At 34.2% G+C, this 18019-nt stretch overlaps 1 protein-coding gene across 1 annotated transcript in view; it reads left to right on the top strand.

Moving 5' to 3' along the window:
• LOC150108433 (dnaJ homolog subfamily C member 2) overlaps positions 1–18019 on the top strand; it is a 337407-nt gene that overhangs the window by 261873 nt on the left and 57515 nt on the right. The window contains exons 13-14 of the mRNA XM_090415844.1: positions 3483–3652; positions 3757–3857. Of these exons, the coding sequence (XP_090271970.1) occupies positions 3483–3652; positions 3757–3857 (271 nt within the window). The remainder of the gene's footprint in view (positions 1–3482; positions 3653–3756; positions 3858–18019) is intronic.

The raw sequence follows: 18019 nt of genomic DNA, 5'->3' as shown, positions 1-18019 counted from the left end.
GGTCTTTTTCAAAAAAAGGGTGCACAATCTTCTGCTGTTCTTCCACTTGCACTATGGAGGCACTTATAACTCTTTTAATCCTTGTGTGATATTAGTTATTTCAATAAATGCATTAATATTACTGTTCTTAAACTATGTTTTGGCTTCCATAAAAGCAAGAAATCTTTCATGTTTTCATTAATCTTTCTCTTTTAAAATCTAAATGTTAAGTGATTTTTGTCATCTGATGTGTTCACTCTTTTCATTAGAGACCTGAAGTGAAAAATTTCTGTTTGGTCTCTAGATTAGATTATCTAAGCCTTGGCCTACCAATGGTACTAATTGTATTATAATTAAAATGTCAATCCCATACGTGTGATATTAGTTATTTCAATAAATGCATTACTATTACTGTTCTTAAACTAACTATGTTTTGGCTTCCATAAAAGCAAGAAATCTTTCATGTTTTCATTAATCTTTCTCTTTTAAAAATCTAAATGTTAAGTGATTTTTGTCACCTGATGTGTTCACTCTTTTTATTAGAGATCTGAAGTGAAAAATTTCTGTTTGGTTTCTAGATTAGATTATCTAAGCCTTGGCCTACCAATGGTATTAATTGTATTATAATTAAAATGTCAATCTCATCTTCCCTCAATGTGTTAGGTTTAGCTGTGTGTGTGTGTGTGTGTGTGTGTGTGTGTGTGTGTGTGTGTGTGTGTGTGTGTGTGTGTGTGTGTCCAAGTAACTTGGCTTCATATAAACCCTCATTAGTGTTATGATAGCGTTTAATTCTCTTATTTGCAAAGCCGGTATATGCATGTATTCTGTGGTCAGTTTATCTCTCTTGCTGTATGATAGACTCAAAGAAAAAAATCCTCCTTTCTCTGTATGTTGCTAACTCACCTTCACCTGTATATAAAGGTTCTTCACATTATAGATGGGATCTAAAACCAGGTCTTTTCAGCCAAAGGGTATCATTCTTAACAACTGAGATAATAGAAGCTTGACATTAAAAAAAAGGTGTGTGTGTTTCACAGATGTAAAACACACATCTTTTTTTTAATGTCAAGCTTCTATTATCTTACATGTCTGGTGACATGTAAAAAAATAATGATTCTTTTAGTCAAATATTGACGATTATGCTCCTGAAAGAGTTAATGGAATGACTAACACCTAAGTAAATGGGCATGGATAGGTGAGGTACAGTTTAAGGCCCAGAGAGAATATCAGCAAAAGATACAAAAAAAAATTGAAAGAGACACCCAAGCAATAAAACTGGGGAAAGTCCAGAATGAATATAACCCATTATAAGACAAGAATATTTTTAATAGGGTTAGGAAAACAAATTGCATTAATTCAAATTAGCCTGCAACTTGTGAGAAAAAAAAAATCCTAAGGAGGGTACTAAGTCTAATGATGAAGGTCATCTCCTGAAGGCATGGGAAAGAAAGAAAGGAAGAAAAATATTAGGTAATTATTAGATATCTAATAAATACCTATTAGATCCATTTTGTCTTTTCATCCATATCTCCACATGCATATTATTCATTAGCTCTATCTAGATTAATTTTGGTTAAAATTTAGCATTTGGTATTGTTGCAAAAATTTGTCAAAGCCCCTCACTTTTAATTAAATTCAGATGGCCATTTGTAGAGGAAATTTTTTACAAGTTTTGAAAATTGTATAAAGCTCTAACTTAACTATGGTTGATTTGGTATTTATAATCTAAATACCAAATATTTTTCCTCTATTAATTTTGACTATTAACTTCTAATGTGACTATTTTTCTCTATTAGTTTATTTGAAACAAAAATTGAGACAACTGAACAAATGTAAATATTAAAAATACCAAATTTCAGTAAAATCTGTCTAACCAGAACTGAGGAATAACATGATCTTTTTATGAGCAAAATGAACCTAAGTGCCACCCATTTTGCAAAACATTCATTGAAAAGCAAATATAATTTACATTTCCTAAACAGCACTAATAGTAAGAGAAGTTAATAGTGTAAGTAAGCAATGCCACTAAATGAAAGAAATGTCTCTTCACATGTTTACTGCAATCAGTGCACATTGTCTTAATGAAAATTGAAACTTGCCTTTACTTAATATTATTAGCTCATTTGCATAATGCTGAATTCCATTTTTATTTTTTAATTGGGAATGGTAAAGCTCAGCTTCAACGAGATAGTTGACTGGAAGATCAGTCAGTTCATTACTGTTATATACCGCTGAAGGATCAAAAGTGGAAATAGAATATCATAAGGAAATAAAGGAATTTAATAATGTAAAAGCATCAAAATTTCAAGCGAATGATAAGTGATTTTTGAAGTTAAATCAAGCTTTAAAGAATGGAGTTGTGACATCAACATCAAAAAGAATAGAAGATGGAAAAGCAAAACTGGAAGTGAAATTTCATAAAAATTAAGGTAAGAATCTTGATATGATTAGCGTGTATCAATTTATTACAGTTCAGAACAAAATGATCCACTTTATGTTCACTATTTTGCTATCATGGATCATGATAACAAAATAAACTTAATCACTTGATGTTTCAAACTTCATATTAGAATCATCATATGGAAATTTATGTGTACAAAAGGTTGTTTGTTATTTAGAACTCAGCTGAAGCAGCTAGGGGTTATGAGGTAAGTATTTTGTACAATATGAATTGCATGTGTTCATCTGTCGGGGTGATCATAGCTCTCTCAACGTCACCCTAACTATCTTGGGGTGAGAGAAAGCACTGTGCCAAGTGCAAATTTTTCATGCTTGCTTTTTGGTAGACGCGACATGTATCTTGATGGCTCTTTAATTGTAACCAAATCTGAATAGATAGGGGGGGGGGACAATGTGTTTGTTTGATGATATGTTAGAAAACAATAATGAAGGAGAATGCTATAATTGGTTGGTATATTTGAATTAACTAAATATGTGAACGATCATTAATAAGCCATGAAAGAATGGAAAACATAAAGGAAAGAACAAGTGCGAGTAGAAATACTTTCACTACTGGCAAATGAATTATTAATAATTAACTAATTAACATTTGTGTTGAAAGACATTTGAAAAGACTAACACCACTGTTGACCTGTTGGTGGGTTGGGGAAAGCATATACTTGGAGTTATTTGAAATTCAGTAAACTACTTTGGTACATAAAAAGTTATAGCACTTGTATAGTAATGGATAAAAATAATATAAAATAAAAAACAGTATAGCCACATCATTATTATTTTGTTTCAGTCTTCTAGTTTTAGTCTTTGGTCTGCTTATCTTATTCAGAATTAAATTATTAAAAATTGCCCTGTACAATATTTAACATCTTTTCTTGATACTATTTTTTATTAATTCTGAAGAGGCAGACCAAACAGTTGCACAACTATTAGCTTAATAAAGCCAAAAAAACAAAAAAAAAAGTTAATGTAGATATACTGTTATTTATAAAGCATGGTGCAAATAAGTAACAATAAATAACGAAATGTTAACCCTCAACTTTCTTTAGGTTCAGATTTTAAATAACCAACTAGAGAAAGAAAATGAACAGTTAGCAGCAGCTGCTCAGCGTTCAGCATCTGGAACAGGAGAAAGCAACAGTCAAAAAATTTGGTCTCATGATGATCTGCAACTGCTTGTTAAGGCTGTCAATTTGTTTCCTGCTGGCACAAACAATAGGTGGGATGATAATAAAAAAAAAAAATCCTAATATATTTATATCTCTATAAATGTAAAATGCACACTTCTTAACAATTGATTACAACAAAAAAAATTCTGCTTAGGTGGGAAGCTGTTGCTGCTTTTATATCACAACATACAGTATCAGGAATTCAGAGGACAGCTAAAGAAACACTAGCTAAAGCAAAAGATCTTCAGAAATTAGGTAAGTTTCTAGAAAAGATATTCATAGCATCAGTTGACACTGGAGTTGATATATACATCGGTTCATACTAGATTTTGACAGTTATTAAATATTTTATTGCACGCATATATTTAATAACTTATTCGTTTTTCTAATTTGTACATTTAAAAATACGAGATCTTGAAAATCACATAAGAAAGGTATACCATCATCAAATTCCTGACATGCACCCTCAAGAGGTGTACAGGATATGATAGTACTACATGAAAAATTTACATCATTACTAACTTCCTTCTACAATTTTCTTCCAAATCAGTCTATTACTTGTCAAGACCCCTGATAATTATCATTATCAGATCTTATATTTCTATCGTCTAAGGCACATTGTACCATATCAATCCACCTATATCCTGTTCTTCCTCTGGGTCGTTTTCCTCGCCCATTCTGTTTAAGTGACCATACCAACTGAGATTAGCTCTGCTAATGCACTCCTGGATGCCAACAATGTCAAGTTCTATCCTAATATCCTCATTTTTAATATGATATTGCCATCGATGCCATCTGTTCACGCCTCTAATCTTTCTCAGGACTCTCATATCTGCGGTCTTTGGTCAAGTGTTTTACTTCTGGCCCAGCTCTCAAATCCATCAGTTAAAACTGGTTTGAGCACTGTTTTGTATATAGCTAATTTAGTGTTCTGACTAATTTCTCTCTTATTCCATATAAATTTATTCAATTGACTTCCTACCATATCAGCTTTGTTGATTCTGTTGTCTATTTCCATATTTAATTTATCATCTTCGCTAAAAATCGCGCCTAAGTGGTTGAAATGTTTTACTTGTTCCACTGGTTCCCCGTTCACAGTTGACATTTTCAACAATTCTACCTATTTTCATTGTCTTTGTCTTTTTAATGCTGACCTTCATACCATATCTATTACAAGAGTTATTCAATTTAGTCAGGGAATCTTGCAAACTTGTAGCAGATTTATTCAGAAGTATAACATCATCTGCATAAAGCAAAGAGCTGATATTAACATCTCCAATTCTGATATCATGTTTAATACCACTTTCCTTCATAATGTGATCCATATAGATAATGAATAACAGAGGGGATAATGTACATCCTTGTCTCACACCAGATTTAACATTAAACCATCTTCCTGTACTTCCTTCAATTCTAACTGCTGACTTACAACTCAAATACAGACTAAGTGTTGCTTGATATAATGCCCCATTGACACCATATAACTGTAGCGTATTGAATAGCTTCTCTTTGCACCTTGTCATTTGCCTTTTCCAGATACAAAACTTAAATACAGATCTTTGTTATATTCCCATGCTTTCTCAACTATTTGTCGTAAAGTGACGATCTGATCCTGACAGCCTCTATTTGGCCTGAATCCAGCTTGTTCTTCACCAAGCTTTTCTTCCACAATTCTTCTCAACCGTTTCTCAAGTATACTTGCATAGATCTTGCCAGAAACACTCAGTAGGGAAATACCTCTGTAATTCTTACATTCAGTTTTATTTCTCTATTTATATATGGGAACTATTAGATCTCTACTCCAATCATCACGAATTCGTCCCTCTGTCCAGGCTTTCTGAACTATGCAGTGCAGCCACTGTAAGACTTTTATACCACCATACTTCAGCATTTCTTGTCGAATATCATCTACTCCTGCTGCCTTTCCACATTTCAAGCCTTTGATGGCTTTTTTCTATTCAAGTATGAATATGTATTCCTGACTGTATGCCTGTTGAGTGTTTTTTATCACTGTACTATCACTGCTTGTTTGATTTAGCAATTTTTCAAAGTAATTACTCCATATTTCAAGGATATCTTTTTCTCCTGTTTTCATGTCACCTTTATAATCTCTAACTCCTTTTACAGCACTCTTTCTTCCATTTCTAAGCTTCTTCAATAACCTCCAGAATATCTTACCATCTTCTTGATATTTATTTTCTATGTTCTTGCCAAAGTCTTCCCATGACTTTTGTTTAGCTAGTTTTACACAATGTTTTGCTTTCTTACTTCTTTCTTTTAGGGTTACATGGTGATCAGCATTCATTTTAAAAATTTTATGGAATTTACAACCGTGTTAAAAAATTTTTTTTTATTATCCCGACGTTTCGATCTTCACATCAAGATCATCATCATCTGGAGCATACATAAGTATACAGAACAAGCTGAGCTACATCATTAACTGTAAAATTAACTGCTAGAGAAACAATGATTTGATCACATGTTATTCTACTGGCGTGACCTCTGGTGAATTAAATAAAAATAAAAATAATATATATATATATATATATTTTTTTTTTTTTTTTTTTTTTTTTTTTTTTTACATCAAGCTAAATTTTATTTTTACAATGACAGGAATAAACATTCTTTTAGATGGTTTTCTTTCAGAAATAATTGGTGCCCTATTTTTAGTATTACAATTCCTATTTTTGATTTACAATACTGGGTTTTCTACAGTCCTGTTAATAGTTGTTCTTGGTGAGGAAGGTCGAATATATGCCTTCCATATGTTTGGGATTTTTAAACCATCGTTGTTGTTCAGATTGGGGTGGTTGCTGATAATCTCGCAGGCTTCCTTGAATTTCCGTTCATACCATGTTCTAGTGTGATGTAGACAGCTGGTGGTTTTCCAGTCAATTCTGTGTAAGGTATTCAGGGCATGATCATAAAGGCCAACTTCACCATAATTATTATATTTAATGTGTCATTTATGTTCTTCTTGTCTAATAGGAATAGTGCGTCCTGTTTCTCCTATATATGGTATGTTGCAAGTACAGTAAATCCAGTATACTCCAGGGTGAGCTAGTGGAGGGAGTGGGTCTTTGAATGAGTTGAGTAAATTTTTTAATTTTGCAGGAGGTTTAAAGGTGGCTTTGAGGTTGTACTTTTGTAGTACTCTGTTTATTTTGTCTGATATTCCTTTAATGTAGGGAATGGTTATAGTTTTACTGTAGTCTGGTTTGTCTTTGTTTTAAACGGTGTAGGGACAGCGATATCACTCCTAACTGCATCAGGCTAAAGAGGAAATTCACTTCAAGAAAGGCACAAAGAATATACCACCGCATGGAGAAAGCACTACTGAGAGAGCAGATCCAAGCCAGAAAGAACTTAGCCGCTACACAAAACCAGCTACTAAAAGAAAAACGGAGCTGTCTAGCTACTTAAACGCAGATATCTGGATAATTTTAGAAAGGATTATGGACAACACAGCAAACCACATCCAACAAACGAAGTAAGAAAACCTAATTTCCAAATTTCAAAGACTAAAAGAACGACAAAACTAGCCGCCATATTCAAAGTTTGTCACAGTGAACAAGAACAACCAACCAGAAGCAAGAAACTACAGGAGCCACCAATCACCCACAGGTATCAATAACATAATTAACCTATCTAACCACGCTCTAAACAAAGACGAAATCTCTATACTTAACAAAGGTTTAAATTTTGATATAGCACCAAAAACGATAGACAAACTTGAAGTTATTTGTAATTTGGAAAGAGGCCTAAGATTCATACCTAATAACATAGCAGACAAAATACGTATAGAAACTGCGAACGTTTTAAGCCATAACAAAACAATAACAAGCAAACTAAACACGAATTAACAGCGATAAAATCACTTAAAACAAATCCGAACATAGTAATAACCCGAGCCGATAAAGGAAATGCCACTGTCATTTTAAACCATACCACTTATATAGAAAAAATCAATCTGCTGGTCTCTGACAATAACACATACAAACTAGTTAACTACAACCCAACTAACAGAACAAAAAAACAAAATGGAGAAACTACTTAAATCAATTACCACATGGCCCGAAGATACAATCAAAAAACTGTTCCCTCATTACACGCGCTCCCCTAGAATTTACGGACTACCAAATATTCATAAAGAAAACACCCCACTAAGACCTATCGTTGAAGGAATTGATAGCCCGACATATCACTTAGCCAAAAAATTAGCGGCAACACTCAAGGAGTTGGTAGGTCATTCCTCCTCCTATATCAAAAACACACAACACTTCATAAACATCATCAAAGACATTACATTAGAAAAAGACGATTTATTTTGACGTCTCTGCCCTCTTAACGAATGTCCCAAACAATGACACAATCCTTCTCCTTCAAAACAAATTCCCTCCAGATATCACAGCGCTTTTTGCGCATGTATTATGGTCGGGTTATTTTGTATGGCAAAATGCCTTCTACTTACAAAAAGAAGGCACAGCCATGGGCTTGCCATTATCCACCCCCCCTTCCTCTATTGCTAACTTTTACATGGAACATTTTGAGCAACTTGCTCAAAATCCCCCCCCCCCCCCTCTAAAACTCAAAGTCTGTCTTAGATACGTTGACGATGTTTTTGCGATCTGGTTCCATGGCCGCCAGACATTAGACACATTCCTTAACCACCTAAACAAACAACACAGACGCATACAGTTCACAATTGAAATTGAAAAACACAACACACTTCCATTTCTAGATATACTTCTTCCCTCGGGCAATCTTTCCTTCACTGTTTACCAAAAACCGACACATACGGGACAATATATACACATAAACTCCTACCACCACCCAACACAAAAACTAGGTGTCATCAACACGCTAAAAAACAGAGCTCAGACGATTTGTTCCAGTGAACAGGCACTGAAAGACGAGTTTAAAATTATCAGTAATAACCTACAAAAAAAACGGATACAGCCAAAATACTATAAACAAAATTCTCTACAAAACCACAATAAAAAACAAAGACAAACCAGACTACAGTAAAACTATAACCATTCCCTACATTAAAGGAATATCAGATAAAATAAACAGAGTACTACAAAATTACAACGTCAAAGCCACCTTTAAACCTCCTGCAAAATTAAAAAATTTACTCAACTCATCCAAAGACACCCGCTCCCTCCACTAGCTCACCCTGGAGTATACCGGATTTACTGTACTTGCAACATACCATATATAGGAGAAACAGGACGCACTATTCCTATGACAAAAAGAACATAAACGACACATTAAATATAATAATTATGGTGAAGTTGGCCTTTCTGATCATGCCCTGAATACCTTACACAGAATTGACTGGAAAACCACCAGCTGTCTACATCACACTAGAACATGGTATGAACGGAAATTCAAGGAAGCCTGCGAGATTATCAGCAACCACCCCAATCTGAACAACAACGATGGTTTAAAAATCCCAAACATATGGAAGGCATATATTCGACCTTCCTCACCAAGAACAACTATTAACAGGACTGTAGAAAACCCAGTATTGTAAATCAAAAATAGGAATTGTAATACTAAAAATAGGGCACCAATTATTTCTGAAAGAAAACCATCTAAAAGAATGTTTATTCCTGTCATTGTAAAAATAGAATTTAGCTTAATGTAAAAAAAAAAAAATTATTTTATTTTATTTTTATTTTTATTTAATTCACCAGAGGTCACGCCAGTAGAATAACATGTGATCAAAACATTGTTTCTCTAGCAGTTAATTTTACAGTTAATGATGTAACTCAGCTTGTTCTGTATACTTATGTACGTTCCAGATGATGATCTTGATGTGAAGATCGAAACGTCGGGATAATAAAAAGGTTTTTAACACAGTTGTAAATTCCATAAAATTTTTTAAATTTTGCTTTCTTACATTTGTCTCTGTATTCTCTAAGAGCAAAACCCGACTTATTTGCCTGGAACTTTTCGTGTGCTTTCTTCTTTTCCTTCACTGCCTCTTTAACTTCCTATGTCCACCATGGAGTATCTGATTTTTCTATCCTTGCAGACAACCTCACCACATGCCTCTCTGGCTGAATCAATCAGGGTTTTCTTCAAGGCTTGCCACTCAATCTCCAAGGTTTGGTTCCTGTTCTCAAACTCTTTCATTTTTTCTTCAGTAATCTTTGTGTATGTTAGTCTACAGTTCACATCTGAGAGCTGCTCAACTTTTATTCTTTTATTCACTTTAAAACTTTCTTACATGTTATTCTTTTTAATATGAAATTCAATTTTATCCTGCTCAAGACTAAACAGCGATCATTTCCAATTTCAAATCCTCTGTACCCTGCACCAGGGAGAAAACATCACTATCAACAATAACATAGTCAATGAGACTTTTCTTATTCCTTGCCTCTTCTCTCCATGTGAATTTGTGCATATTTTTATGTTGGAACATGGTGTTAGTAATAACCAGTCCATGTCCTGAGCAGAAATCCAACAGATATTTGCCATTATTTTTAGCTTTGCTCTTTTCTCCAAATTTTCCCCAAAATATTTTTGTATGTCTGACAATCATTTCCTACTCTGCTATTCAGATCCCCAACAAGGACCAACTTTTCCTTTTTCATTGTTGTCAGTTGCTTTTTCTAAAGCATCAAAATATTCCTCCACTTTTACCTTAGTAGAACATTCTGTGGGACCAGAGGCACAAAGAAGTCTCATTGTCCAGTTGTGATATTTGTCCGCATCACTCCAATTGATATTGCCTGCCGTTCAAGATTAGCCTCTTATTTAGTGTTGAATATTATAGCTGCTACTCCTTTTTCCTGATTATTATTGCATGAATATAACATTTTGTAACACCAGTTTGTCTTTTTTGTTTCAGTCATCCTTTTTATGTCGGATCTGGAACTTATTCAGTTCTTCTGCTAGTTCCATTTCTTTGCCATTCAGGCTTCTTATGTTGATAGTACCGATCTTTAACTCTGGTGATGTTGAGTTAGGGGGTGTTTTTAGATTTGTTCCAGTAACTAACTTTTCGTTGTTTGCCCTGGTTCCTTGGCAAAAACAATGAGGGCCTTGTTTAACCGGGCGACGCCCCAGCCGGCATGAAATTTTGTCATGTTGTACCATCATTTTTTATTTTGGTTTAACCAATAAGAATACAATTTGGTCGGCTAAATCTCAAATTGCCAGCCTATCCTCGTTCGTTCAGCATCCAGGTAGATACCCAACAGGGTGCATCACAAGAAGGTGAGGATTGGACATTAGGTCAGAAGCTCTGGTCAGTTCTCCGCATTCCTTTAAAGGCTATGTGGAGGTCTCCTCTCAGTTATACAGATTTGACCCTTAAGCACCCCAGGTATATTATTATATATAAATAAAGTTGTAATCATATAAGAAAAGTATATAAAGTTGCTGAAATAAGTTGTGTTAATTTTATAAGTTTTAATTTATATAAAATGAAAATGTAATATCACTGCATTTTTCTTCAGAAGATCATCAAACAATATCATCATCATCATTTTGAGTATTATCCTTAATCCTAATCACGAGTTCGAGAAATATGACAATGCAGATGATGAAGTCAATGTATTTCTAAAAAGTGCTTTGACTCAAAATTTTTCTTAGAAAATTTGAGTCCTTCAAATCAGAAATGTGGTACCTTTTACATAGGGATTGTTTAATGATCACAGCCAGATAACTGAGATGAAACTTCCACATACTCTGTGGAATGTGGAGAACCTTCTGCAACTTCTTAACTAACATCCAGTCCTCACATTCATGTGGATTTCCCAATTTGTAGCTATCTACTGGATCCTGAATAAATGAGGTGGCAGTTTAGAACTTAGCTGACCAAATTGTATTCTCTACTGGCTTATACATAAAAGAGGCATGATGGAACAACATAGTGAATCACTCTAGCTGGGATGTATCTGCTTCAAAGATCTCTGATGTGTTCATTAGAAACCAGAGTGAACAATCAAAAACTGGATACTGGTATAAACATATCAGAAGAAACAAGGATGGCCACCATCAGCATAAGAAATATCAACAGAAAAGAAGCCAAACTAGCAGAAGAACTAGAGAAGTAGAATTTAGACAATTGATGTTATTGAGGCAAAAAAGACTAAAATAGGTGGGATTTTGCTAAATTATAAAAGTAGGAAGTTATATTTTGGCCTTATGGCATTAAGTACTAAATGCAAAGATAAACTTCTTGATTATAGCAAGCAGTTTTAGTTTGTGGGCAAATTGGAAATTGAACAATGAAACATATTTGTAACTATGGTTCAACAGAAAGTTCTATGAAGGAAATAGTGGAGGAATTTTTTGGAGCCATTTGGAGATCCGAACAGCATGAAATACTTGTTTTTTTTTTTTTTTCAGTATGAGGAAATAAAACATAGGCATACCAAAATATTTGGGAAAATTTGGATAAAAGGAAAAAGCTGGTGATAATGGTCAAGTGCATGGTGGATTTCTGTCAGGACATGGACTAGTCATCACTAACACCACGTTTTAATATAAAGATGTACACAAATTCACAGTGAGAAAAGACTTAAGAAAGAAAAAGTTTCATTAACTTGCTTCTGATAGTGATATTTTCACACTAGTTCAGAATAGAAGTATATGGAGGTTTTGAAATTGGTCATCATTTAGTTCTAAGTGTGATAAAAATAATATATGGAAAAGAAACATATGTAAGAGTTTTAAAAGTAATTAAAATTGAGCAACTTTTAGAGGTTATTCATTTAGATATTATTACACTTTTAGATATTATTCAAGTAAAAATGAAACAGTTTGAAAACAAACAACAAACTCATTAATCTTATTAGTAAACTCTGAAGGAAAATATTGATTCATCTAGAGAAGCATGTGATGAAAGTAGAGTTTTGCAAGTTTTAGAAAAGGAATTAAAGGAAGCATATCGAAAGTTCACAGCAAGTAAGAAAGTAAATGCCCTATGAGAGAGAGAAAAATGTAAGAATGCTAAGCTATGTGTAAAAGTAGCTAAACAAAAATCATGGGCAGACTTTAAGAATATGGAAGACAAATGTTATGAAGGTGGCAAAATATTCTGGAGGCTACTATTGAAGAAGCTTCAGAATAGAGAAAAGAGTACTGTAACTGGGATCAGAGATGATAAACATGATACAAAAATTGAAGATAAGATGTTGAAGATAAAATATAAGATATTTTCCAAAGTAATTAATTTGAAAATTGCTAAATGAAATGTATGATAGTTCCATTGTACAAGAGTGATGCAAAACTGATGTGTCTAACTACCGACCTATCAGTATCTCTGCTGTGGTAGTGAAGATTTTAGAGAAGTTGATAAGACCTTGCATACAGAAATAGGCAAACAAGCCATACTCTGCAAGGAGCAGCATGGGTTTACTAAAAGAAGGTCATGTTTTAGCAATTTGCTCATATTTTATAACAGTATTACGGCTGAGTTGGATAAAGGGAATGGATACTCTATGATAATGTTGGATTTTTAGTACTGTATACCAAAAAGTGGTATACAGTACTTTTATTTAAGTGTGAATCTGCCAGATTTAAGGTGACCAGTGGTATACTTCAGGGTTCAGTCCTTGGGCCATTATTGTTCAGTCTATACATTAATGACATCAATCAGGATCTAACATTGGATGTGCAATTGTTTTCCAATGATGCAAAGATAGGCAGTGCAATCAGGGATGCTACTGATAATCAGCACTTACAAATATGCTAGAAATTTGGGTAAATGAAAACGGCTGTCAGTTTAATGTTAGTGAGTAAAATTATGCACTTTGGCATGATGAGATTTTCAGCAACATATTATATTAGTGGGGGTTATGCTACAAAAAACTGAGGAGACAAAGGCAAGGGATCTTGGTAGATAGGAATTTGAAGTTTAAAAGTCACATAGTAATAGATGGAAATACAACTCAGAGGATAATTGCGATGTTGAAGAGCAAACCTTGACATGTAAGGATTAGAAAGTCATTTTGCCTCTTTATAAGGCTATGATAAGACAACGCCTGGATTATTGTGCACAGATTTAGTCTCCTGGACTGCAAGGGGATAAAGAAGCTGTGGAAAGGGTGCAAAGAAGAATTACAAAGATTATATCCTGATAGTGGGATTTAGATTATGAGGACAGATTGTGAGTATGTGGATTACAGACTCTGGTTAACAGGAGAAAGAGAGGGGGGGGGGTGATATGATATGATAGAGGTCTATAAACTTTTGAATGGGTATCATAGGATATCATCTGATGAAATTTTTTGTTATATGGAAGTTGTGGAGAGAACACGGAGGCATCCATGGAAATTGTTTGTTCACAGTGAAGAAAGGGGTAAGAGCTAGGTTTTCTCTCTCACAGAGCAGTGAGTGAATGAGTGGAATAGTTTGCCTTTAGGGATAGTGAGTGCATGTAGTATGGATGAATTTAAGGGAAGGTATGACAGCTGGTTTGGGTGATTTATATCTTTCCTCGATGAGTCTTTGACTCCCTGGAGGTCTCAAAAAATAATAATAATAATAAAAAGCAGGAATATGGAGAACTTCAACTGTATTCTCAATGGAAAACCTATAGAACTATTAAAATATTTCAGCTAATTAAGCACAAATTTTTAGTGAAGATTGCAAATTAAACATGGAAATAGAAACAATAGGATACACACATATGGTACTGTGGGGAATCAGATGAATAAACTTATATTCAAAATAAGAGGGAAATTAGCCAAAATACTGCTAAACCAGCAGTATACAAGAGTGTTCAAATCAGTGTTTATGGATCTGAGAGTTGGGTTAGAAATAATACCATTGATCAAAAGTTAGAGATCACAGATATGAGAGTTCTGAGAAAACTTAGGGCAAAGAATAAATGACATCAGTAGAAGCATCATATATTAAAAATGAATATATTAGGAAGTAAATGGACATTGTTATCATTCAAGATTACATAAGCAGAGCTATTATAAGATGGTGTGATCACTTAAACAGAATAGTGAGGAAATGCTGGCACAACAGGTTTTTGATGGCAAGTAGAAAGCCAAGATCTAGGATTGATGCAGGCAGATGTGAAATATAAGACAGAAATATATAAAATATGTCAGTATTGCAGTGCTGACAAGTGATAGACTAATTTGAAGGAAAAATTGTTAACAGGAGATTAGTAATGATGTGAACCTAATCAAGTAGTATTGTGCAGTCCTAGTATTTTGTGCACCTCTTTGGGTTACATGTTCCATATGTTGCAAATCTAAAATATCAATAAAAAAATTATTGAAACAAAACCATTGATACAAACAGAATCCCATTAATCATAATTTCAAAATACAGTTCTGTTAATATTACCATATTTGATTATTAAAGCTAGAAAAACTAAGCTATAGCAGATGTGCGCTGGTGAACACTATGCTATATTACAATGACCTAAAAAAGCCCTGGAGTTCCATGGGAAGAATGCTACCAGGTAACAAAAAAAAAGATCATGTGGTTTTTTGGTAGAGTTCGCTGCAGTAACTTGCTTTATTTTATAGTGGTTTGCAGAGCACAATTTTTTGTGTGTGTCATGAGGTGCAGATACACACCAGTCGATTGGTGTGCTCTAACTTGGTATGTACTCTTTTTCTGTGACTTTAAACCCTTTTAAAATGTCAGTTGAATCTGGTGTAATTCAAGCTTCTTTGCCTTACGAATTTAAACTCTGTTTGAAGGCTCCAGAAGCATCGCATAAGATATGTATGACATTTGGAAAAGATGCAGTAGCAGAACATACTGTGCAGAAATGGTTTTAAAAATTTGTTTCTGGTGATGAATCACTTGAAGATGCACCATGTTCAGGGAGACCCTCCGTTATTGATAATGAAGAATTATGTGCCACTGTTGAAAATAATTCAATAATAATATGTCAAGAATTTTCACAAATGTTTAACGTGAGTGGCGAAACAGTTCGTTTACACTTGCATCAACTGGGAAAATAATGAAGCTAAGCAGATGAGTCCCACATTCATTATTAGATTACAATAAACTTCAAAGACTATCAATTTGTTCTTCACTTCTTTCGCGTCATAAAAATTAACCCTTTTGGATTACTTGTGGTAAAAATGGATCTGGTCCTCTAACAGGAAGGGAACTTATCATTGGTTGTCACCAAACGATCCAGTACCGCACACTTCAAAGGCACTACTTCATCCCCAGAAGACTATGCTTTGTGTGTGGTGGACTGGAGCTGATTATCACCTATTTTTGGTGCTAGACCATCACATGCAAAATAGACAGTTCTGCAATTAAAACTGATTGAAGCAAAGCTTGCCAGGTTTATTACTTCTAAAGACAAAAAAAAACTTTTTATGAAAGCAAAATTTACAAACTTGTGTCTCATTGGAAAAAGGTTGTACATTGTGAAAGTGCTTCTTCTAATGAATAAAATATTTTATGAAAATTTCTGTAGTTGTTTAATTTTTATTATGAAAAACCACATGACCTTTTTTGGTTACTTGATATTTTAAGCTTGCTGTTGCAGATGATGAAAGTTAAACTTCACTGCAATTTCCAGCAGATAATGGCTTATATCACACCAAACAGTTTTTTTGATTCATTTAATACACATTTTTACGAGGGTGGTCTGAAAAGTTCTTGGCCTCAACCATAGATGACAAAACTATCGGTAAGATTATTTTTTTCTAAGTTGGGTACATCTGTCATAAGCATCCATGTGAAATTGCAAGTCATTCTATCAAGTAGTTTGTTTTATACAGCTGTCTGAAGCAAAAGTGTGTTGTCTGTATCCCTTGAAATGGATAAAATTGAGTATTGTGCAGTTATAAAAATTCTTTGTAAAAGAAGGTTTAACACCAAAAGAAATTCATTCAAAGTTCATAGAAGTTTATGGGTACTCTTCTTCTTCGTTTTCGACAATTAAGAAATAGGCTGCTGAGTTTAAACATGGGCGTATCAGCCTTGAAGATGATCCACATGAAGGATGTCCAAAAAGTGTAACAACACCAGAAATCATTGAGTGCATGATATGGTATTGTATGACCGGTGAATCAAAGTGCATGAAATTACTGAGACAATAGACATTTCAAAAGAATGTGTAGGATATATTTTGCATGAAGAATTGCAAATGAAAAAAAAGCTTTCTGCAAGATGGGTGCCACGTTGGCTCACAGCATATCAAAAACGCACTCGCATGAAAATCCTTGAATAGTGCTTGGAGCGTTTTAATAAGAAGAAAACTGATTTTGTGCATTGATTTATTACTATGGATGAGACTTGGATTCACTATTACACACCAGAATCAAAACAGTGAACAGAAGCCAGTTGTTTGGCGCCAAAGAAGACAAAGTCGGTTCCATCGACAGGAAATTTCATGGCATCTGTGTTTTGGGATGCTAAAGGCATTTTGTTTATTAATTATCTTGAAAAGGGTAAAACAATAACTGGGGAATATTCCAATCTTTTAACCAGACTAGGCGAAAAATTCGTGAGAAAAGATCTGATTTGTAGAAGAAAAAATCATCTTTTATCAGGACAATGCACCTCTTCACAAAGGTGTTTTGGCAATGGGAAGATTAAGATCTGCACTATGAATTGTTGGAACATCCACCCTATTCCCCAGATTTGGCTCCCTCTGACTTCTATCTCTTCCCAAAACTAAAACTCTTCCTTACTGGTCAGCATTTTACTTCTAATCAAGAGGTGATTGCAGCTGTAGAGGGCTATTTTGCAGATCTTACTGAGAACCACTACAGGGACAGGATAATTTCCTGGAGCATCACTGGAATAAATATATTGGTCTTCTGGGAGGTTATGTTGAAAAATAAAAATAATTTTGAAATTATAAATTCGTTTTTTCATTGTTAGGCAGAGAACTTTTCAGACAACCCCTCATATGTGGCTCCCATCCACAAAAGGTAGTATCTTGGAAGCTTATAGTATGTACATACCATGTGTGGGCTAAGGATTATTTTTTTCATTTATTTTTTACTTAATCTGGAGACCTTGTTCTGGAGACCAAACACAGAAATTTTCAAGCCTTTAGTTAACAAGAGTGGTGGTTTCACACCACTCGATGAAGTTCAGCTCCCACTTAAAGATAATTACAAACATCCCTGTCCACAGTGAGATTTGACCTGTTGCCCTTTACATTTAGACATTTGTCATATCATTGCACAAGTTTTTGTATCCCTTTGTTGAAGTAGTCTGCTGCCAGTTTTTTTTTTTTTTCCCCAGTTCTTCTTTGCTGTTTTTCACATCATCATCATTTAACATTTTTGAGCTACTAAAAGTCTCTTCAAGTGAAGAAAAAAATGTTAGTAACTGGGTACAAGATTCTGGCTATAGCGTGGAGGTTGGAAGACTTCCCAGTTGAATTGAGTTGACTTAAATTTCGTGCCTTTGAAGATCCACATCCACTATTGCATTGATTGCTACTTACTCTC

Source organism: Typopeltis vanoorti, chromosome 3, assembly GCF_054136105.1.
Source record: "Typopeltis vanoorti isolate ZY-2024b chromosome 3, IOZ_Tvanoo_1.0, whole genome shotgun sequence".
Lineage (NCBI taxonomy): Eukaryota > Metazoa > Arthropoda > Arachnida > Uropygi > Thelyphonidae > Typopeltis > Typopeltis vanoorti.
The sequence above is the reverse complement of the archived record's forward strand: the minus strand, read 5'-3'. Positions and strand labels throughout refer to the sequence as shown.